Here is a 20,313-nt window from a genome sequence, read left to right on the forward strand (position 1 = left end):
AGTGAACTGCAGCGTTGGCTGTACCTCATCGTTGAGGGAGCTCCAGGTTAGATTTCCAGTTTTCAAGCCCATGGTCACTGGATCAGCTGGTGCCTTGCTGCAGCTGTCCTGGGCTACTGTGAGTGTTGAGCATTTCTTACTGTCTGAGGTCTTTGAACTGAATGGAGGTAATCAACTATCAACATCAGTTGCTTGCACAGGTTTGTAAGTAATGATTGGATGCTGTTTTGAAAGAGATACTATTGTTCAAATCAGTTTGGGAGTAATAAAATAATTTGGCAGTGGTGCAGTAGCTGCTACATTCATTTTATTGACCAATGCATAGAAATTACAGTAGGTGATAATTTCTCTTTGAAAGTTCAGGAACTGTTAATAGCTTTAGCTGTTGTAGGCCAGGCAGAGGTCAGGTAGTTCTCTCAAAAGAAGGTGACAGTATGAAGTTGCTCCTCAATTCCTAGTGGCTGTTAGTAGGAGATTCCATGTTTCTGCCTGTAAAAAAGAAAATAATATATGAACCTACACTATCTATAACAAGTACAATGTACTAAAAGTGTAATGAAATGCATCTTTTTAGGGTAGAAGCCCAGAAAAATAAAAATAATAACAAGAAAGCATAACTTACAGAAAGGAAACAAGGGGACCGAATTAAGATATGTGGACCCAACAACAGTCATATTTTTTGAGAAATTTTGTAGAGATGAGCAAGGAAAATCCTTAAAAATACAGAGCACTATGCTGAAGGGGACATTCTCTCTGACTGGTGGGAGGTGGGTCTGGTAATAGGATGGAGCGGAATTTCTTGACGGTGTCTTGGTGATGAACTGAAAATCCATGTCTGCTGTTTTTCTGCTATGTGGTGACTATGCCAGAAGCATAGTTATGCTTTATAAGAAAGCAAAATAAAGAGTTGAAATGTAATAATATGATCTGCTGCTGTCTAGGTAAGTAGAAAAACTTCTGGCAGTTGCAGAGAAAGTAGTTTTGAACTTCTAAGAGTTGTGGTGCTAATTGGAATTGTCTGTGTGTATATGTTGAAATTGTGATTAATGAGTACTGATGAGTAGACTTCCTAGTAGTAAACATGATGTTCTGAATGTGTAGCTTGTTTAAGATGCCATGGTTTCACGGAAACATGGAGCAAACCTGCCAGGGACATGCCTAATGTAAGTGTAAAGGAAGTGTTGCATTAATAATAGGCATTTCTTACCTTAATTTGTAATCTATTTCTTACCTTTTTGATTGATATACTTTTCAAATTATATATTAAAATGTCTATTTTTCTTTTTCTATTCCAGCGAATTCGAGAACTAGAAGATAAAATAGAACTTCAAAAGAGGCAACTCAAAGAAATTGAGGAAAAGGTAAATAAATGCCTAGGCAATGCCAATGGCTTTTTTTCCACATACTAATTTAGTTTTCTCTGTTGCATTGATGTTAATAGTGCTTAACCTAGTATCATGAAATCTATTTTAAAAAAAGATAAAACTCATTGCTGCATGAAATGAAGCTCCATCCCTAATCTGCTCAAAATTATTTGCTTCTGGGTTTTCTAGCAAGTACAGAAAGGAATCAAGGGGTCTGGAAAAACATTAGAGTAGAAGGGGGAGGATTAGCTGTGGTTTAGACCAAGAAACAACATAAAGGTTTGTCTCTGACAGAATTGGTTAGCTGAGCCCTGCTTTTAGATAACATTGCTTTGTAAAACTTGCAAGTATTGAAAATTAATGAGGTGCATGTGACAAATATTACAAACAAAAAAATATTTCTTGCTTTAAGATAGCAACAAGTTCCAGATTAATATCCCAGATCCAAATTTTCTCCTCTTTTGAAGAAACTCTAAGGCTTAAAATGGCAAGTGTATTTTGGTCCCTGTGGTCCCAAGCAAGAGATGGCATGAGGTTCCTAGACCATGGGCTCAAGTGTTTCCCATGTCTGTGGAGTTCAGGCTGTTCTGCAGGTCAGGGGCTGACAATGAGTCTTACTCTAAGCCCTAGCAAAGTGTTTTAGTTATGTTGCTTTTGCTAAAGCAGTCCCTATGTCCCAAGACGAGTCACATTACCTAAGATTCCTTGTTTCCAGTACATATGGGTATCTAATCCTACATAAACCTGCTGCTGGCCTGAATGGAGAAGTTAGTGGACTTTTCAGTCATTGGTGTTTTGTGTTTTTTTTTTTTATTTTGGGATCAGAATGGGGTAAAACAACCAAACAGAGGCTTTTGAAGGACTCTGAATGGGAGTTGGAAGAGGTCAGTGGGATTTGCAGAACTGAGAGAGGCTTTGGGGAGCAGTTCGCTGGGTGAAGGAAAGTTTCTTCCTCACCCTTCACTAATTTCACTGTCCATCTGCTCTCTGGATGTGGCAGTCCTCCCTGTGTCACCCTCTGGGAGTATTGCACTTCTAACAGCTACTCCAATTCCCTCAACAGCTTCCTTGACCCCTTCTGCTCCCACAGGAGTTGTTTCCCCTCAGCAGTACCTGGTCTTGCACCCTTTGAACTGCGATACCGGGCTGGGTGTGTGGAAGAGCCAGAAGAGCCATGTGAAGCTGGGCTGTCTGCTGCTGTTGCTAATTGTCACTGTACATCACCCCCAATACTCCCTGGCTGGGGCTAGTCTGTCTGCATCCATCAGGAAGACAGTGATCCACGTTTCCACTAGCAGAGAAACAGAGCCAGTATCCCCCCCTTAAAGGGCTCTTTTGCTGCCTTTGCCCTCTGCTGCCCTGGACCCCTCCTATACCTGTAGCTGTTCGTGCCTAACAGCCAGTGATGTCTAAGATGCTGCAGTTAACTCCTCAAAGCAGAGAAATCTTGAGGGATTGATGATATCTCTGCATGTTAATTATTGCTAATAGTGGTGTTTATCCACCTATTCTAAAGCACCAAAATCTCTAGACGTTGCTATTGCCAAAATACGCTTAATGCACTACCATTACAGTTTGCAGAGTAGGTATTGGATTTGACAGACTGCTAATTTTGAAAATGGAAGTTAACGTTATTTGTGCTGGTTCATCAGTCAAATGGATGCAGAAAAGTATTGGAAAAGAAACAGCTTAATCACAAGCTTAGCAGAAAGCTGGTAATGAGTTAAAATGATTAACGTTCTCTTTGCCTTAATGTTACATTAGCAGGAGCTCAAAAAAGCTTCATCATTTTCTATTAACTTTCAAGTCCTTGATGGGTGGAGGGATTCCGTCTATCTGTATTACAGTTGATTTTTTTTTCCTTGGGATTAAATCCCACTCTGAATTTGACTGCCCAAAGGAAGGTTGTGTTGTCAGAGAATCAATGAATGATATACTTCTACCTCATTCTTCTTCTGAAGGTTTAATATGTCAGTGGGTGCAGACTGACACCTACATGCTGCTGATACTGAGCACAATTATTTCTGTGGAAAGAAATCTTCTGCTTCTGAAGCAGTTTTTATAGCTGAGTCTCACTGCTTGTTGTAGCTAAGGGCAATGTGCCACTTAAAAGTGTCATGAGTATGGCTTTTTATTTTCCTTTAGGAATGGATTCAATTTCTGAGTTTTATGTAAAATTCTGTCAAATCAGAACATAAGGATGACAGTATTTTTGCCCTATAAATTCTTTAGCAAACTGCCTTGCTTCTAAAGGCTATACAAAATAATAATGTAGAATTTGAATTTTATTCTACGAGTTGTTATGTAAGGAACAAGTGCTGTTTAAACACGTCATGCTTTTCTCATAACTGATTCTCTACCATTTAAGTTGCATTTAGTTTGTGCCCTTGGCTTGGTAAGTCCTGGTTCAGGAAAGCTTTCAGGTGTGTAATTATAATTACTTGCTTAGCTGAGTCACAAAGACAAGCCTTATATTTCTGAAGTTACATAGTCCAAAAATGTTAACATTTGTAAAGCTGCCCTCAAATACTGAATTCTGTACCGTTACCCTTTTAGAGTAAGATTGGTATACTGTATCTCTCTTCCAGATCAACTCAGTTAATATTGATATAAGACTAACTGCTATAATGTCATTGGATTTCATATTACATATCTTACATCTTTTTTCTTTTCTTTTTTCCTCATTTTCTTTTGATCTTATGTTATAGTTTTTGTTCCTTTTTTTGTTTTTTTCACTAGCATTCATTCTGTGGCCTTGATGACACAACTGCGCCAAGACGTGTGGTTGGTATTCTTTATATCTCTTTGTACTTATTTTTTAACTCTTAGATTTTGCCGTGTTTGAGAATTGTCTTCATAAGACCATGAAGCCATGGGGGAGGGTATGCTGGTTTTGCTTGCACAGAGAGGAAGACTCACCTATAAAATCTGACTCGGGTGCCTTCAGTTACCTTCCTAGACCTCTGCAGAAAGCTACTGGGTTTTCAACGAGAAATGATTTTGCATCCAAAGATACTGACTGCCCTAACTGCAGTGGGTGTTTTTCAGTTCTGCAGAGCAGGTACATTTTTTCTAAAAGTTCAGGTATTGCTGTAGGATCCTACCTTCTGTCATGCCAGATAGAGAGGTGACGGACACTATCTGGTTTTCAGTTTTGTTTTCTAAAAAGCCCTGTAAGCATCAACACATATACAGAAAAAGGGTTTCATTTTACCTCCTCAAGATCCTTAAGGCCGCAGAATAACTCAGGAAGTAATAACCTGATTTCCCTTTTATGAGACAATGAGAAGGTTGCAATGTGACTGGCCTTCCATGTGCCCACACAACACGGGAAGAGCAAGGATAAGAAACCTCCATGGCTCTCCCTTGATATGCTACCATCATTCCCACTATGTTTTCCAGTGTTCTGATCTTTCAGCTCAATGCAAAAGACAGTGAATTTCTTTAGCTGTCATGGAAGCTATAGCAGTAGCGCTCAACTTTCACGCAGAAGGAGGGAAATACAATTTAGAAAATCTGTTCTAGCTCTCTTCCCTGGAGCAATGCCAGTTGCACACTGCCTTTGCATAAGGATGGCAACTCAACGATCTAACTGTTAGAGGATTAAGTTGTGGTTTAAAACTATTGAATATTTACACTGGTTTTGTTATTGCTGTTGTTTTGTTTTGTGGGGTCTTTAAAACTGAAAATACACAATGTTTTTACCTTTACAGTTTTCCCAAGTTTTTTCTTCTTTGGAATTTGTTGTGAATTATGTTCATGGAATCCACTCATAGTAGGAGATGCACATAATCAACCCCGTTGAAATGTTATCAACTACTGTAGGATGAAGGAGCATGATAACAAGTTACCCAAAAAAGCTATTATATTTACCTTACATTAAGCTTGAACCAGTATTTTCTTCTGCCCAGATCACTTTTGAGAAATCAGACCTGTATTATGGGCTCTTTTGGAGGTTTATTCAGCTCCCACTATGTTGTTATCATCTTTCTGCTGATGCTCTTGGGAACTGGCTCTGGTCTCTCATTACTAGCGTTGCTGCATGTGGTTTATATTTTGCAATAAAATGATGGGTGGGATGTAGTCTGAGGGTATTACTGATTTGTTACAGTAGCTTTCTTTTGGTTGCTAGATGGGTGTTGAAATTGAGCAATATTTTTACAGCATTTTGGGCATTCCTTTTGAAATTTCCTTTATTTTGTCAAAGATTGAGCATATGCTTATAGAGCTGTGTGTAAGGAAAGGAGAAGCCTTGTGATACATCATTCACCTTACCGCAGTTTGAGCTGAGTTTTCTGTTCTGTGGAGATTGGAAAGGACAGGTGCTGTTTTGGTTAATGTAATAGTAATTATTGAATTTGAAAGAGTTGAAGAGTAATGTTAAAGGAAGTTACCAAACTGTTGTCTTTGGAGTTTCAGCTAGCTTTTTGACTGCAGTTCCAGTTAGAGGTGCTAACATCTGGATGAATATATTTGTTTCTAAATACTGTGAAAAGTATACTGGCCAAGTTTAGAGACACTTTATAAACATTCAACAAACGGTGAGATCACCAGTATTTTTGAAATTCCATTTAAAATACTTTGAAATAGTATGAATTCAAGGCTTAGGTCTGATCTGTAGGCTTCGTTGCTGATATAGCTGCTGGTATTATGGGTCTTCTTTGGGGGAAAAAAAATATTAAAAAAAATAAAAATTACAAGTATACTTAGTCTCCAGAAAATACATTGTGCAGATATAACCTGCTGTCCTTCCTGTTAACAGCAACTATTTAAGTGGTTAGATTCAAGGTTGGTGACCAGAATTTTGAGGGGATAACACAGGGATAATGACTGTGTAGCCATGTAGCTACTCAGCTCTCAAGTTTCCAGGAGTGCACATCATATTGTGGTGCTAGTCCGGAGGGCAATTTCCTTTAGTTCGTTTTGCCAGAGGTTAATCTGTCCTGATGAATGTAACACAGCTAAGCCTATTTGAAGAGACTTAACTATAGTTGGACTCTTGAACATTGTTCATTATTTCAAGGCAAACCAGGCACTTTACTGACAGGAGCTTTGATTCTTGTTTATTTTGAAACCAATGTAAAACTTTTAGAAAGAGGTTGTGGTGTCTGTGAAATCAGGGCTGGATGCCAACACTTATTTCTAAATTAATGTAATCTATCTAAAGCTCATCAGACTTTTTCTTTGTTTTGTTTTTGTTTTCTGTTTTGTTTTTGGGTTTTGGTTCGTATACAGGCTATTAAAAGAACCTATGGAGTGAACAGATGAATCCACGTGCAAAAACACAGAAAATATTTATTGAGCAGCTTTAAATTGGTGCATTTTTTTTCATAAAAGAGTTTGCATAATACTTGAAGCTGCAAAATATTTGAATTTAAAATTAGAGATTTTTTTAAAGATGTAGCTTCAAGCTGGAATGGTTTGATAATCAAATAAGGACCAGCACATCATAAACACTGAAAAAAATCTAAACAGAATTTACACTCTCACACCAACCAAACACTGGAAAAATTACAAGTGCAATTACTGGCTGCTATGTGAACTGTTACCTACCAAACGGTTTTCCTACAGTACTGAGATTTTTGTCTCCATACTGCATGCTTTCAACAAATGTGGTTTGCATTTCACCCAGGAAACACAGAATCTCCTTTTTAATATCTATATAAAAAAAGCTAAGTGTTTGACAATAAGTTCTCTATAGTAAATAGCTGACAGGGAAAAAACTGTTCAAAGTTCAAAACGAATAGAGATTTATAACCCCGCAGCGGTAAAATTCATATTAAATTCATAAATTGGAAAACCACAGATGGAGAAGAGATGGGTTTTGGAGAAAGGCAAGATGGTAGATTGAATGAAGAAAACTTTGAAGTGAGTAAGAACTGCATGGGAGAGATGATTTTTTGAATGTTTCTTAAAATTTAAGGCAATAACTTGTCAAATAGCACTGGGAGAATGGGAGATCCGGAGGTGGCCTGAGAGGTCAGGAAAAGAGAACTCATGATGTGCTGTGTTTAGTTATCTCTTCAAGAAGAAAGAGGGGCTTGAAGAAGCGGATGTGTAGACAAATGTGATAAACAGAGATGTAGTTGTAAATAGGTATTTGGAAATTATGGCATCCTTCCAGGTGAAATAAAAAAATGCTGAGAGTAGCTACCAGGAAGCAAAAATGGCACAACCTCAACCCACAGAAGTAGATAAACAGTCAAGAACATGGATCACCTGAACTGCAAGAAAAGTTTTTGGCAAAGCACAGATTGAAAAAATGAAGGTTGAAAAAAGTTGTTTAAGATGGAGAATGCTTAGATAATCCAAAAAGATTAGGCTTTTCTTTCAAAGCGGGAAAAGAGGATTGTTTCAGAGCTGGAAAGGCAATATGAAAAAATAGATTATTTTAATTATTTCTGGAATGTTGCGGCAATCAAAGTATCAAGAGCACAATATTAAAAGATAACTTTCTCCTCCCTCACATTTTTTTGAAAATCATCTTTTATTAAAAGGGCTACATAGAAAAGAAAGCTACAGAGAAACAGGTCTGCTCCCACAGACACACTGAACTCCAACATGAATATAAGGTAGAATAAGATACAATAATACATCACAGAAAGTGGAAATTATGATTGAAAAAAATAACATAAGGCAAAGAACAATCATGGCAGCACAAAGAAAGCTGAGGAAAAGATTTGTCACGGCAACGGAATATCTCACTGCTGAAGGTGCAGGAAGCAGCCTCAGAAGCCGCCAGTTTTCTCAGATAATTTTTAAGCTCTGAAGTAAGACCAGAGCTGTGCTCTTCACAGAGAATCACCGGACAAGGTCATTTACCTGCAGCAGGAGCCGAGGCACTCCACAAGATTAATTCAGTCAGATGCAGCAAACTGGCTTGTGCGAGGGTCTGAATAACCCTGTGTCCTGATACAAAGCACAACTTACATTGGGAACAAGGACCGTGCAGAAGTCTGGAAACTGAATCCCCAAAAGAATGTATCGCTCACAATGTGTTGTTCAAAAGGAACGAGCATTTAGAGAATGTGTTTTCAAATAGAGGTTTGTCATGTTTTAGTTAAAGCTTTTAGCGATGTGATGACAGAATGTGGGAAAATGAGGCCTTCACTGCAGAAGGAGTTTTGGCATTGCCCTGAAGAGAAGGACTACAAGAGGAGTTAAACAGAGCTGGAGATAACCAAACCAGGTGCTGATGAAGGAACAGAAAGTGGAAAGTGTGATTCACTCGGCAAAGAAACACTTTCTTGGCGTAGACATGGTTTTGCTCATTACTTCTTTGGGGAGGAAAGTATAAGCCCAAATGTTGGATGGTCGGAGCACGTGGCTGCAGCGGTAAGCGCACTGCAGAGATGGGGGATGGTCTTGTTACAAACCAGAAAAGGTATGAGAAGTTTCATTTCCTATTTTTTTAATGCATTTGTTACGCTGTAATTCACATGTGACAGATTTCTCAGAGAAACTGGCTGATTTGGGTGACATTGCCCATGATACTCATGATGGTTTTATTCTGCACTGAGCCAGCAGGACTTATAGTTTTGGAAAGCTGTGGTTATCATTCCAGTCCTATTATCTGTTGCATATTGGTGTCTATTATAGAGCTGGGAAAGGTGTGTTAACTGAGTAGTTTTGGTCCATGCAAGATTCTGGGCCTGATTTTCATTTTCTGTGACACAGCTTTAAAATCATCTGTCCCAGCTGTATAAGCAAAGAAGGAAACAATAATTTTCTCATTTCTGGTATCAGTGGTAACAGCTTTCCTGGGTTAATGCTGAAGTACTCAGTAGTTTTCAGGATGAAGCATAAGAATTGTAGAGCCTAATGGATTGTGAGGTTTGAGAACTACTTTAGAAATTATCGTATTAACTTTCATTATATCAGTGAATAAAAGTGCATTTATAAACAAGAGCACGTACTAGAAATATGTCAGTAGAAATCAGTGTAATGATTTTAAGTGTCAATTTGTTCCTGCCTGCTCCATCATCACTGCTTTAATCTATTGGCTACTTTCTGCAAATGATACCACTAAGAATTATATTTTTTTTACAACTTAGAAGTAGGATATTAGGCTGGGGCACAGTTGAAAATGGCAATCTGGCTTCCACTTTAAATTGTTAATGAGCAGAGTAATTATGTCCACTATGATTATATATTCCTTCTGCAGTGGCGTTCAGGGATGCCCATTGTCAGGGAGCAGAACGTCTATTCACTTTACAAATCATAAGTACAGGCAAAGCATTAGTGTCTCAAAGAGCTTGAAATTGAAGGTCCTGTTCCATTTGGGAAATTACACAGGCTAGGGGGGAGCCATGATTATGTTTACAGGTCTCAAGGAGTGCATGGTGTCTGAGAAGGGACTGGGCTTGGTAAATCTAGAGAAGATTCCAAAGTGGTTTGAACTTTGTTGTCCATGTGGATTTATACTTTGCTTTCTACACTTGTAGCTTTTACCTATCATTGCTTCTCAAGGTGCTGAGGAGTGGCTGAAACTTTTCAGCTCTAGGTCCTTGTGTGGCTGACAGAAGGGCAGTGAGTGATACAACTGGCCAAAAAAGTAAAATTTTAGGTAATTCACCATATGTGTGAAAAGTACACATCAAAACATGGGACAAGAGAAGAATTGTGTGTTTATTCTTTTTGTACTGATTTTGTGCTATTTTATGCTCTTTGGTGGCAAAGATGTATGCTACTTTTTCTTCTTCTTTGCCCTATAGATTCAGCATTTGTTTAAAAAAAAAAAAAAGAAAAATTAATTACATTATTTCCTGGAGAATAGGTCCAAACTCAGTGGCTGAATTCCAATTACATATCCACTTCCAAATTAATACAAACGTGGCAAAAGTAAAGGCATTTCACAGATTCCAGTTACAGGACCATGCTTTCTGAAGGGAGTTTAGGTAAATGAAGGTGAACTGCAGGGTGAAGAACTTTTAGAGCTACAGCTAAAAGAGGCAAAGGAAAAGGGCCAATCTTAGATTGTCTTCCCAAGCCCGAATTTAAAAATTCCTTCTAGGCATGGTTTCATAACCTGTCAGAGGTGAAGTAGACTTGTAAGTAAAATACTGAATGCAGAATTCCAAAATACCAGTTAAAAATACTTAATGTTTCTCTGAAATAGTCATAGATTGCCTTTTGAATAGGAAATATCCTTTTTTAATTTTCTATCTCGAAACAATAAACAAATCATACATTTATCCAAAATAAGTACATTTTTTAAAATAAACATACTGAATTTTATGAAATAATTTAGTAGAAAATTATCCTCTTTTCAAACTTTGAACCCCAATTCCTTCATGAATTAGTCTAATTGAATCTTTTATGGAGATCTCATGTTGTGAACTGCAACTCCTTTCATACATGCTGAATTACTTTGGGGCTAATGAAAGGAGACTCTTTCATAAATAATAAATGTGAACAGAATCAAGAAGGACTGTTCATTTGATCATCAGACACTTAGACTCTTATTGCATGCTTAGACTGCAGTACATTGAGATCCTAATAATTTGGGCTTTTTTCATCATGGATCCTTCATCTGTGAGTGAACAAGAATTTTGTTACCGCATTAAAAAACCTAGCAATGAAGGGTTTGATATCCTAAATTTCAGTGTTCAAATTGATACTTCCTGGATTTTCCAGGAATTAGAAGATGCAAGCATACCTGATGAACGAGTAAACAGTGCTGAAGAAAAGAATTTAAACCTCAGAATAAAAAAGCTGGAGAAGCTGGAGCAAAAACTGAAAGGTGTTCTAGAGGACTATGTGGAATCAGATTCTGTCCTAAGAAATAGGTAAATAAAAGGGGGGTTTGCATTCAAAATTAATGTGATGTGACAAATGTACTCTTTTCTTTGCTCCATGTACTGGCTGTCAAATGATACATGTAAAGCTAGCAAAAAGAAGACTTTTATGTGTTTTTTGAGTGCCTGATAAGATGCGTGTACATGTGTTTATTGTGGCTGTCAGAATAGAAATGCGATATTCATTATTTTTTATTGTTACTTAAATCAGTTTTACCTAATGCTTATATTTATATATATATATATATACACTTAAATCAGCATGATCTAAAATCTTGTTGCAAATAACCAGACAGCTTCCTCAGGATGTTTCATTTGTAAATATTAATTAGGTGTAAATTCTGTTTGGAAAATATATCCCTTTCCTTTTTACAAGTTAAGAGTTAATTTGGAATTTTGTGTTGAAAAACAAAAAAAATATCCTTGTTTCAGAAAGCTTCATCTAGTTTAGTATGTTAATTCTAATCATCACAGTAGCTAAAGGTGCCATTAAGCATTAATTATGTAGTTGACTAGAATAATAAGATCAAGGTTTTCATAGTCAGCAACTGCACTGTTCTAAAGAAAGCCAAATAGTTAAAAGGACACAAAATATAAATGGCATTCAAAATAGTTACTTGTAAATTTCCTAATGCTTTGATTCATCAAGGGATTTGGCCAGAAATGTTTTGATAATGGGCTTTTTGTCAAAATAATAAGGAATTTTTTTTGAAATTGAAGCTTTTGTAAAAATAGGTCTATTTTAATAAAGATTTGGGGGAAGGGAAGACAGGAAGAACTTTATTTAAAACCAAAATAAAATATGAGACAACAGTTCAAGGAGAGCAAACGACCAGCTGAAACTTGTCTGGGATCTAGGAAGCCTATTTTCAAGGATCTTGGGTAGCAAGTAGAAAGAGAAGAAATCCTGTGCCTGAAGTTCTTGTGGCTGAAGCGCAGACAGATGGGACAAGGAATTATGTGGAAGGTGCAACTATTTTCAGAAACAGAGAAGAAGAGTCAGCAGCTGTAACAAATGAGGGCAGAGTTCTGGGCTGATGTGGCCCAGTTTCCTTTGATACCAGTGGTCAGTTGTGCAGTGCCTGTCTGCAGTGAGGAAGACACTGTCAGGTTTACTTTGATACTTATTTAATGATGTGTTTTCTATCTCAATCCTATTGCTTCATAAGTAGGTTTTTATGTGAGCTTTTTGAATGAAGGTGGCGTTGTCATGCTGGGATGGAGGTAGTGGGAAATGTTGGCAGGTGGGGGCAGTAAGACAAACCTAGAAGATAGGATTGAGCAGGGCAGCTGAGTGGAAGGCTGTTGAAGGTTGGATGAAGAAAATGCAAGGAAGAAGATATGGTACAGCACAGTCTTGAGGGGTACAGGGGGTAATATGTGCGCCTCCGAGATGAGAAAAGAGGAGGCTGTACTGCCTGTGCAGGAGATGAGAGGCTGGGGAAAAGATTTTCCTTAACAAGAAAAGGATTTTTTGAAACTCACAAATAAGGCATTGAGAAAATGTTGATGTGGAGGCTGAAAAGGGAAGGAAAACCTAAAGGAAACTTGAGGCTTGCTTTCATAAGATTATCTTAGGTATTCCTCCTTTGCAGAGGAACCCCATCACATCACACCACATCATCTTACACCACCATTTTAATAGCAACAGGTGAAGCAAACCTGTATTTTGTCAAAATCCAGCTTTGTGGGCAGGGTCAATACAACCATGCATCCTAGGTTTCAGTACCTATTGAAGGTATGGTACAAGTCAGCTGTGTTCCCTTTGGTTACTAAAAGACATATTTACTTGTAGGTTACATGCAATTTTAATTTTTATGGAAAGTATTTACTGTAATCATAAAATTTGTTAATCCTTTGGTTAATAAAATCTTATATAATTATTATTTTTATTAATCATGGGATTAATCATGGTCAGATACATGTAGAGACCAAAGTGTTGTGGTTGTCTTTATGGTAAGTTGTTACTTCATATAGTATGTCAAGCTTTAGCGAACATTGACCTTGTAAATTATTTGCTTATGGTTTTCCTATTAAGCCAGCAGAGAGAGAATGAACATAGATGTTAGTTTTGACAGTCTCCAGCATAACGTGAAAACCCTAGTAGACTTACTAAGAATTAAGCACTTGTTATTAGTGATCAACAATTTATTACTATTATATTGCTGGGAGAAAAATGGGAAAATAGAAAAACTGATGCATTGCTGATGACTGCCTATCCATCTGGAACTGTACTGTGTAGTATTTACTTAGCAAAGATCTTTATTCTCACTATCCCAGGACGAAAGAGCTGGAGCTGTCACACAGAACACTTCTTGTGATGATCAATCAACTAAATGTGAAGTTGCACCAGGTTGAAAATGCAAATGTTCGTGTTAAAGGGAAACTGCGAAACATTCAGAAGGACCTGATCAGCTGGGTGAGGAGGATATTGTTTCAAATGACCTAGTTTAGCTTTTCTTTGTGGTAATAATTTATAAGTCAACCTCATCTCCAGTGACCTCTCTGTTTTTAAGCAGTAAAGCAACTCAGCCTTTCTCTTTTTCTACAACCAGAGGAATCAGAAGAAATTTCGGTCTTTTTTCCTGCCACTTTCTTTTTCTCTGACATCTTTGACAGCACTACCATTATTCCTCTCATTTGGGCCCTTGATCTTGGAGATATATGCTGCCACTTCCTTCCTCCTCCCCAGAATCTGCTCAGACTACTCCTCCCTGGGTCAGGCTTGAACTTTCTAGTCCCATAATAAAGCATTTCTGTTACTTTCGATTCCCTGTGTACGCGGTGCAACAGCACACACAGCCACCACAGCCTGTCTTCCCTACAAAATGCAGCGCTCAGCCCGTCGTCTGACTCCTGAATTGCTCACGTGTTTTCCAGCTGGGCCCCACCTGCTGCTGCATCCACCTTAAGCTTCCTGCTTATCTTTGTGTCCTCTTCCAGCTTTCCCAGGTTGGTTGGGGTCTTACCTTCTTTCCTGTGATGCATCGCCATGTGGGCCACCACTCTGCAGAGCCCGGCCGGTGGGAGCCCTCCTGTGCAGGGTGCCCTTGGCTGACCCGCTCCCTCCTTGCCAAGAGCATCCCATGGCCAGCCACCTCACAACCCAACTCCCTCCCTTGTGTCTGTTCTGAAATTGGTGGCTCTGCAGGGGGAAGCCTTCAGTTCTCCCAAGTGCTAGCACTTCACATAAACCTTTTGTAACCGGAAGGTCAGCTGTTGGCTAATTACACATACAACAGGTATTTTTACTTTAGTGATCTATGAAAATGGAGAAGGAATGAAAGTTTTTCACGAAAGCGAAACAACGTCTTTTGATTCTGTTTATCATAAGATATGCATTCATTCTCCCAGCGTTTTAGGTCCAAGTTGAATACTCTGACACGACACTAGTACCATGCAACAAGACTCGTAAGAAGGAATAGTCTTTGCTTTTTTAATTAAAAGTGAAATGCACTTTTCAACATGCAGCAAGCTTAGACATATATATATATATATATATATATATATATATATTCCCATCAACAGTTAACCAAACAAAGTATTATCACACATCTACCTGACTTTGCATAAAATTTCAGCCAAGTGTTCCTCCTGTCCTGTCCTTGCTGGTGAACCCCTCAGACAAGAAAGTACCAAAGATCAAAAACTGACCTAAAGGAGTCCTTGAAGAAATACAGTAATGCCTCTGTGCCTTCAGTCTGGCTTCAAAGTTGCCACAAGATCCCTATGATACTTGTGATTCTTACGGTGCTTACAAGAAGGCAGCATGGGAATCATGAAAGCTGCCTCTGTCTTTCACAGACATCTTTCACCACTGTGTCTCTGTGTTCAAACACACAAATACTAAAGTCTTTCTCAAGCTGATTCAAAAGGCATCTGTTCTGTTCTCCTTTTTCAGGACGTTCATAAATGGAGCTGACAGCTGACAGGTATGGGGTGAAGGGCAGAGGGCAAAGCCTGGTCTCTGGGAAGTGCGTGTGCTGTTTTCTGTAATAGAACCATGGCTTCCCTGCCTGTAGCATCGCAGTGCTACGCTGCTGTCGCTGTTAAGGATCTGTTACTGTATAGTTCAGAGCTGGTTGTATGAATTCCAGTTCAAAAGTTTCTTTTGATTTAATATGTACTGTAGAACATGCAAAAAAGGTGTTTAAACATGTCCTGTATTTTATGTAGTAGTAGAAATGGGTGAGTTTGCGTTTTGTTTGTTTGTTTCCTACTGAGATGTGTCAGTGATGGCTGAAAGGACAAAACAGTGGGTCGGTTTTACTCCAAATGCAGGACTTTACTGGCTTTTTTAAAAAAATCTACTTATATAATTCCTGAGCTTTCAGAAAAAAAGGGTAGAATTGTAAATTTAAGAAAAGTTATAAAGGAAGAAGAGATTTTTTATTGTGGTGTTAAGCATACGACTCGCTGAAATTACAGGTTGAAAACCAAGAAAAGTCAGAGAAGAAGCAAAAGGAAAAATTACATTGGCTTCAGGAGCAGCTGAAGACAAAAGAAGATGAATTAAAAAGCCAGTCAGAGTATTTTGAGCACTACAAGCAAAGGCAGAGACAACACACAGCAGCACTGAGAGAAAGGGAATGTTACCTTCGGGGTGAAGTATCTAGGCTAGAAAAGCAAGTCCTGGATCTTAATGCCCGTATTGCTCTTTTGACATTTGAGTTAGAAGAGGGAATGGTGCAGTACCTCCAGCAGAAGCTGGAATCAGCATACAGTGGGGCTCAGGGCTATAAACACTCTGATGTGGACTTAAAGGAATTGAAAAGTTGCATTGAAAATGTGGAGCATGACATGAAAAGCCACCTCGAGGTATTTCAGCAAAATCTGGAGTTCTTAAGGGAAAAAGAGGAGGACAACAGAAGAGAACAGGCAGACCTGCTGACTGAACTCCAGTGCTCTCAGGACACCGAAGACTTTCTCAGAAGAAAACTGGAAGAATCTTGCCATCATGTTTATTGTCTGAAATTGTCTGAAATCAAACTACAGGAAAAAATAGAACAGCTTTTGGATGAAAATAGAGCTTTAAAAGATGAAGGTACAGTGAAGTCAAAAAAGAAGAAAGAAAAGGACTCACAACTTACAAGACTGGAGAACAGAGACAACAGTCCTGACCTGGTAAGTAAAAATAAGGCAAAATATAATTAGCTTTTGTCTTTATATCACCCTGGATGACACTTGTCATTAGATGTGTGATGGAGATGCAAGTGTGTGGCTTTTTCCCTTCTGCATTTTTTTCCTTTATTTTTGTTGATGCATTAGTACTTCACAGTGTCTAATTCACAGCACTGGAATCAGTAGGTGGAGCTTCATTGCATCAGTGTTGCTATTAGGTGCACATTGAGGGCACCTCACAAATCTTGTCTCCTTAAGTTTTTAAATGACATGCCCAAGGCAAAAGGTCTCGATTGGCACTAGAAGTAGAGCTCAGAACTTCTGAAACCTCTCTGTCATGGACACCATTCAGTGGAGGAGTATGCATATGGTTGGGTGAGTTTTCACATGTTATTCATGCCCAAATGCTGAAGAAAAAAGCACAGCTGACAATAAATCTCATCTGGGAGATTTTCTGGATAATGGTAAACAAGGGAGGATGGACACAGTATTCATGACTGGGAGTGATTTGAGATATTCAATGGTTTGCATCCCCGTAGCATTGTGATATGCCCTGAATACACTGAATAGGACTTGTTTGCTTCAAGCACTTCGCCCCAACATTGCATGGGAAAGCTCTGCATATGCTGTAGTATGGCATTCAGCTTCTGCCAATTCATTTTGCTGACAAAGAACAATTCTTGTTCACACAGAGAACTCAAACAAAGTTTTATTCTTTATGCACTGAGATGGAGGGTATTTTTATTCTGAGGATTTGTTAAATAAAGTGAAACCAGCTAAGCCTCACACTCATTCTGCTCCATTCAGATTGTGACCTGATATCCCAAGAGCTCTCCTGATTTTAACTGCAGTTAACCAAGAGGTAATAGGTGTGAACAAAACCCGTTTAGTACAGGAGAACAATCAGATTATGAGTACTTCCAGAACTGGGAGAAGGTAGAGAGAATCTTTTGTCTGTGAAAGCCAGAAGAAATAAAGGCAAATTTTTTAACCCAGTAGTTGAATGTACTTTTGCAGACATGGGTGATTTTGTACTATCAGTGGCTCTACAGCCCCAAAGAAATGAGCTCCAGGAGGTTGTCTTTGTGAGAGAGATAGTAAGGTCACCCTGCAGTAATGGGCAGCACATGGGTGACCTGTGTGGCTAGCTCTGTGTAGCTGTGCCTCACTGCACGTGTCTCCATAGCGGCCCCGAGGCGGCAGAAGGACCAATTGCTGTTGCTTACTTTTATACTTAGCCTGAACCATTGCTACAGTTACTTTAACTAGTGAGTTCACTTTTTCTTAGAATGAAGAAGAAGGTTTGAAAATATTTTAAGATATTTCTAGGACTTGCACTGAATTGTAAACAGGTACAGCTAAAATCAGGAGCTGTGAGGGCTTTCAGAGCCAGGAAAGAAGTAGTAGACAATTCCTGTTGCTTTGAGAAAACTGAGAAAAGGAGAAAATAAATGGTGAGTTATTTGAAGGTATGAAAGCCAAGTATACCAACTGACCAACTGCCTGAGGCTAATCCAAAAAGTCTTCAAGAAACAGGACCAAAACTTTTATTCTATACTGTACCCTAAGAAAAGGTTATTTTTTCCTCTACACAAAATTTTCTAACCTTTTCTTTCCAAAGTATCAATTTACAGCTGTGTTGTCATAGGAGGATACTGAGTCTCGATTACTGGGTCTTTGGTACAACTGAGCAGGCCAGAATTTTTGTTAAACCCATTTACTTTGTTCTGCTGCACAGTAGGTTGTATTCCTTAAATGCTGTGCATAGCATCAGCAGCATCAGATCTTGTGCCTTCTGCATTTCTGGTTGTCTTTTCCTCCTCTTCTGGCACTGCAACTAATTCACTAGGATTTTTCTAGTAGAAAATGACTTGAGATAGCAGGGAAAAAGAATCTGTATCTATGATAACAGGAGGAGGGAGACATCTGGTGTTGTGCTGTAAAACTGAAGAGGGCTTTTCCCCCTTACCTTGTGTTTTACTAGCACCTGATAAAATAAAAATTCCTTATTTCGTTACCTTGATCTTGTAGTATTCAAGCCAAAATAGTGACAAGAAAAATCCTGTTTGAGTTCATCATACTCTATCAACAGCTTTAGAAATGAGAAATTGTGTGCAATACAAGAAAGATTTTCATGCTGTTACTTTTCTGGAAAGCCGTTTGTATATAATTTTTCAGTGAAAAAGCAAATGGGATCATTTGCCTGTTTCACAGCCAGGAAAAAAGTAGTTTGTCAAGACAGGCTTATCAGACTCCCATGAAGGCCATCAGACACATGGCATGAGATTCCTCGGTAAATACTATGTCATTCAAATGCCAAGTAAATCAGTTATTCTTGAAAAACTAGCCTTAGTGTTGTTATTGCATCTTCACACAATAGTAGCAGATCCAATTAGGTGTTTTGTTCTGGTACTGTAGAGGTGAACTGCATCTCACAGAGGGGTGTAGTCACATAAAGCTTGTCAGAAATTTGAATTTCCAAACTTGGTATCGGGATCCTGTCTGCAATATTCCAATTGCAACCTATGCCTGAATGAAAAATGCATGAAAAAGCAGCTAGCTCCATGTGACTACGTCTTGATTTATCAGAGAGTTTGTAGATGTGAATGTTAGGGGTCTGTTGAAGGTGTTGCTGAAGGAAAAGCATGAATCACCAAGCAATGCACCTTTCTACAGCTTTCACATGAGAGCTGAGGTCTTGATTTCACAATATGATGTTCCTGTTATCCAAGCATATCCAAGCATTGTACCTTTTACATCATTTTGTGTAACTTTCTTCTGACAGAACCCACATATCAGTAAAAAAAAGATATCTGGGAGGAATAAAGGCAAACTTGCAAGAAAGGAATCAGTGTGTTCCAGGAAATTAACATTAGCTTCAATATTACTGAAAAAAGGAAGGAAGAAATCTTGGAACTGTTGCGGTTTCCACTTAAGTCATGCCTCCCAGTCAAGATCTCATAATAAAGCACTATAATGTGGCAGCTTACACAGGATGAAATCAAAATTATTCTCACTGGTGATCCTGTAGAAAATAAAGTGGCCTTTTCTGACTCGCTATAGACTGAACACTTTGAAGTCATTAAAGTGACATGAAGTCACTTTCCCAACCGTATGTAATTCTAAAGCTGCAGCTCAGCCCAAATGGACCAAGTTTGTTTTCTGCTGGCATTTGATTCAAAGCAGTGCAGGAAGACAAAAATGACTGTGTTAGCTTGTTTTCTGCACTGTAGCTGTTTTGGCTACCACCTCGATTATGTGCTCTGTTGAGAAAATCAAACCTGAGTCTTCTGTTCACTAAAAACGAGCACACTGCATGTGAAAAGTGGCCTGCTGCATATCGAGCAATAAGGTTATCTGCTTTGCACCAGAATTTGTCACAATTTCCAAATTCGATCAACGGAGTCAAGATAAATGTCAAGAACAGAATATGAAATGTATAACTAAATTATCAATGAAAAAGAAAATTTTATTTGGAATAGTTATTCTACTTTGAGTTCTTCCCACCTTGGAACAGTTGTCCTTGTAGCTGGGCACTGAACTTTTAGTTTCATTCTCTACTTGATTGGACTTTCTTTTCTCTTTGTTCATAAGCATATAATTTAGTCTTTGTTTAGATAGTGTTCCATCTGTGATCTGACATATTACATTCTTATTACTCAGATTTTCTTCCTAAACTCTGAGTGAAGTATGAAGGAAGTTTAGGAAGGAAGAAAGTATTACGGGGAATTTTAAACCATGATATTTACTAGAAAATATTATAAGGAAATAAGGAATGTAAAATACCAAAAAAAAAAAAATTATGTGCCTGGTTTCATATCACAAACACCATATATTTATAAACTGTTTTATTCTTTTCCTCCTCCTTTTCCCATTAAGAATGGAGGTCTAATCCAGGATGACGTTCAAAATCTGAAATGGGGAGCAGTCTTGGATTCACTCAGAGGCAGACCTAACCAAACTCCAGCTGTGCAGCTACACGGTAAAGAGTCTGGTATGAAAACAAACTGGAATATTTGCTTTCATTTGTG

General features: G+C 38.4%; 1 protein-coding gene across 7 annotated transcripts in view; it reads left to right on the top strand.

Moving 5' to 3' along the window:
- Positions 1-20,313, top strand: part of JAKMIP1 (janus kinase and microtubule interacting protein 1) — a 249,917-nt gene that overhangs the window by 153,889 nt on the left and 75,715 nt on the right. For 3 of the 7 annotated variants that reach the window (XM_055797329.1, XM_055797328.1, XM_013303792.3), the window contains 4 exons: positions 1,296-1,361; positions 4,104-4,148; positions 6,600-8,748; positions 11,001-11,142. In XM_055797329.1, coding sequence (XP_055653304.1) covers positions 1,296-1,361; positions 4,104-4,148; positions 6,600-6,632 — 144 coding nt within the window. In that variant the 3' untranslated portion in view covers positions 6,633-8,748; positions 11,001-11,142. Of the gene's footprint in view, positions 1-1,295; positions 1,362-4,072; positions 4,149-6,599; positions 8,749-11,000; positions 11,153-13,441; positions 13,581-15,589; positions 16,286-20,161; positions 20,277-20,313 lie in introns of those variants that run through there. The other 4 variants (XM_055797324.1, XM_055797326.1, XM_055797327.1 and 1 more) reach the window with 3 other exon arrangements.

This window comes from Falco peregrinus, chromosome 2, assembly GCF_023634155.1.
Source record: "Falco peregrinus isolate bFalPer1 chromosome 2, bFalPer1.pri, whole genome shotgun sequence".
Lineage (NCBI taxonomy): Eukaryota > Metazoa > Chordata > Aves > Falconiformes > Falconidae > Falco > Falco peregrinus.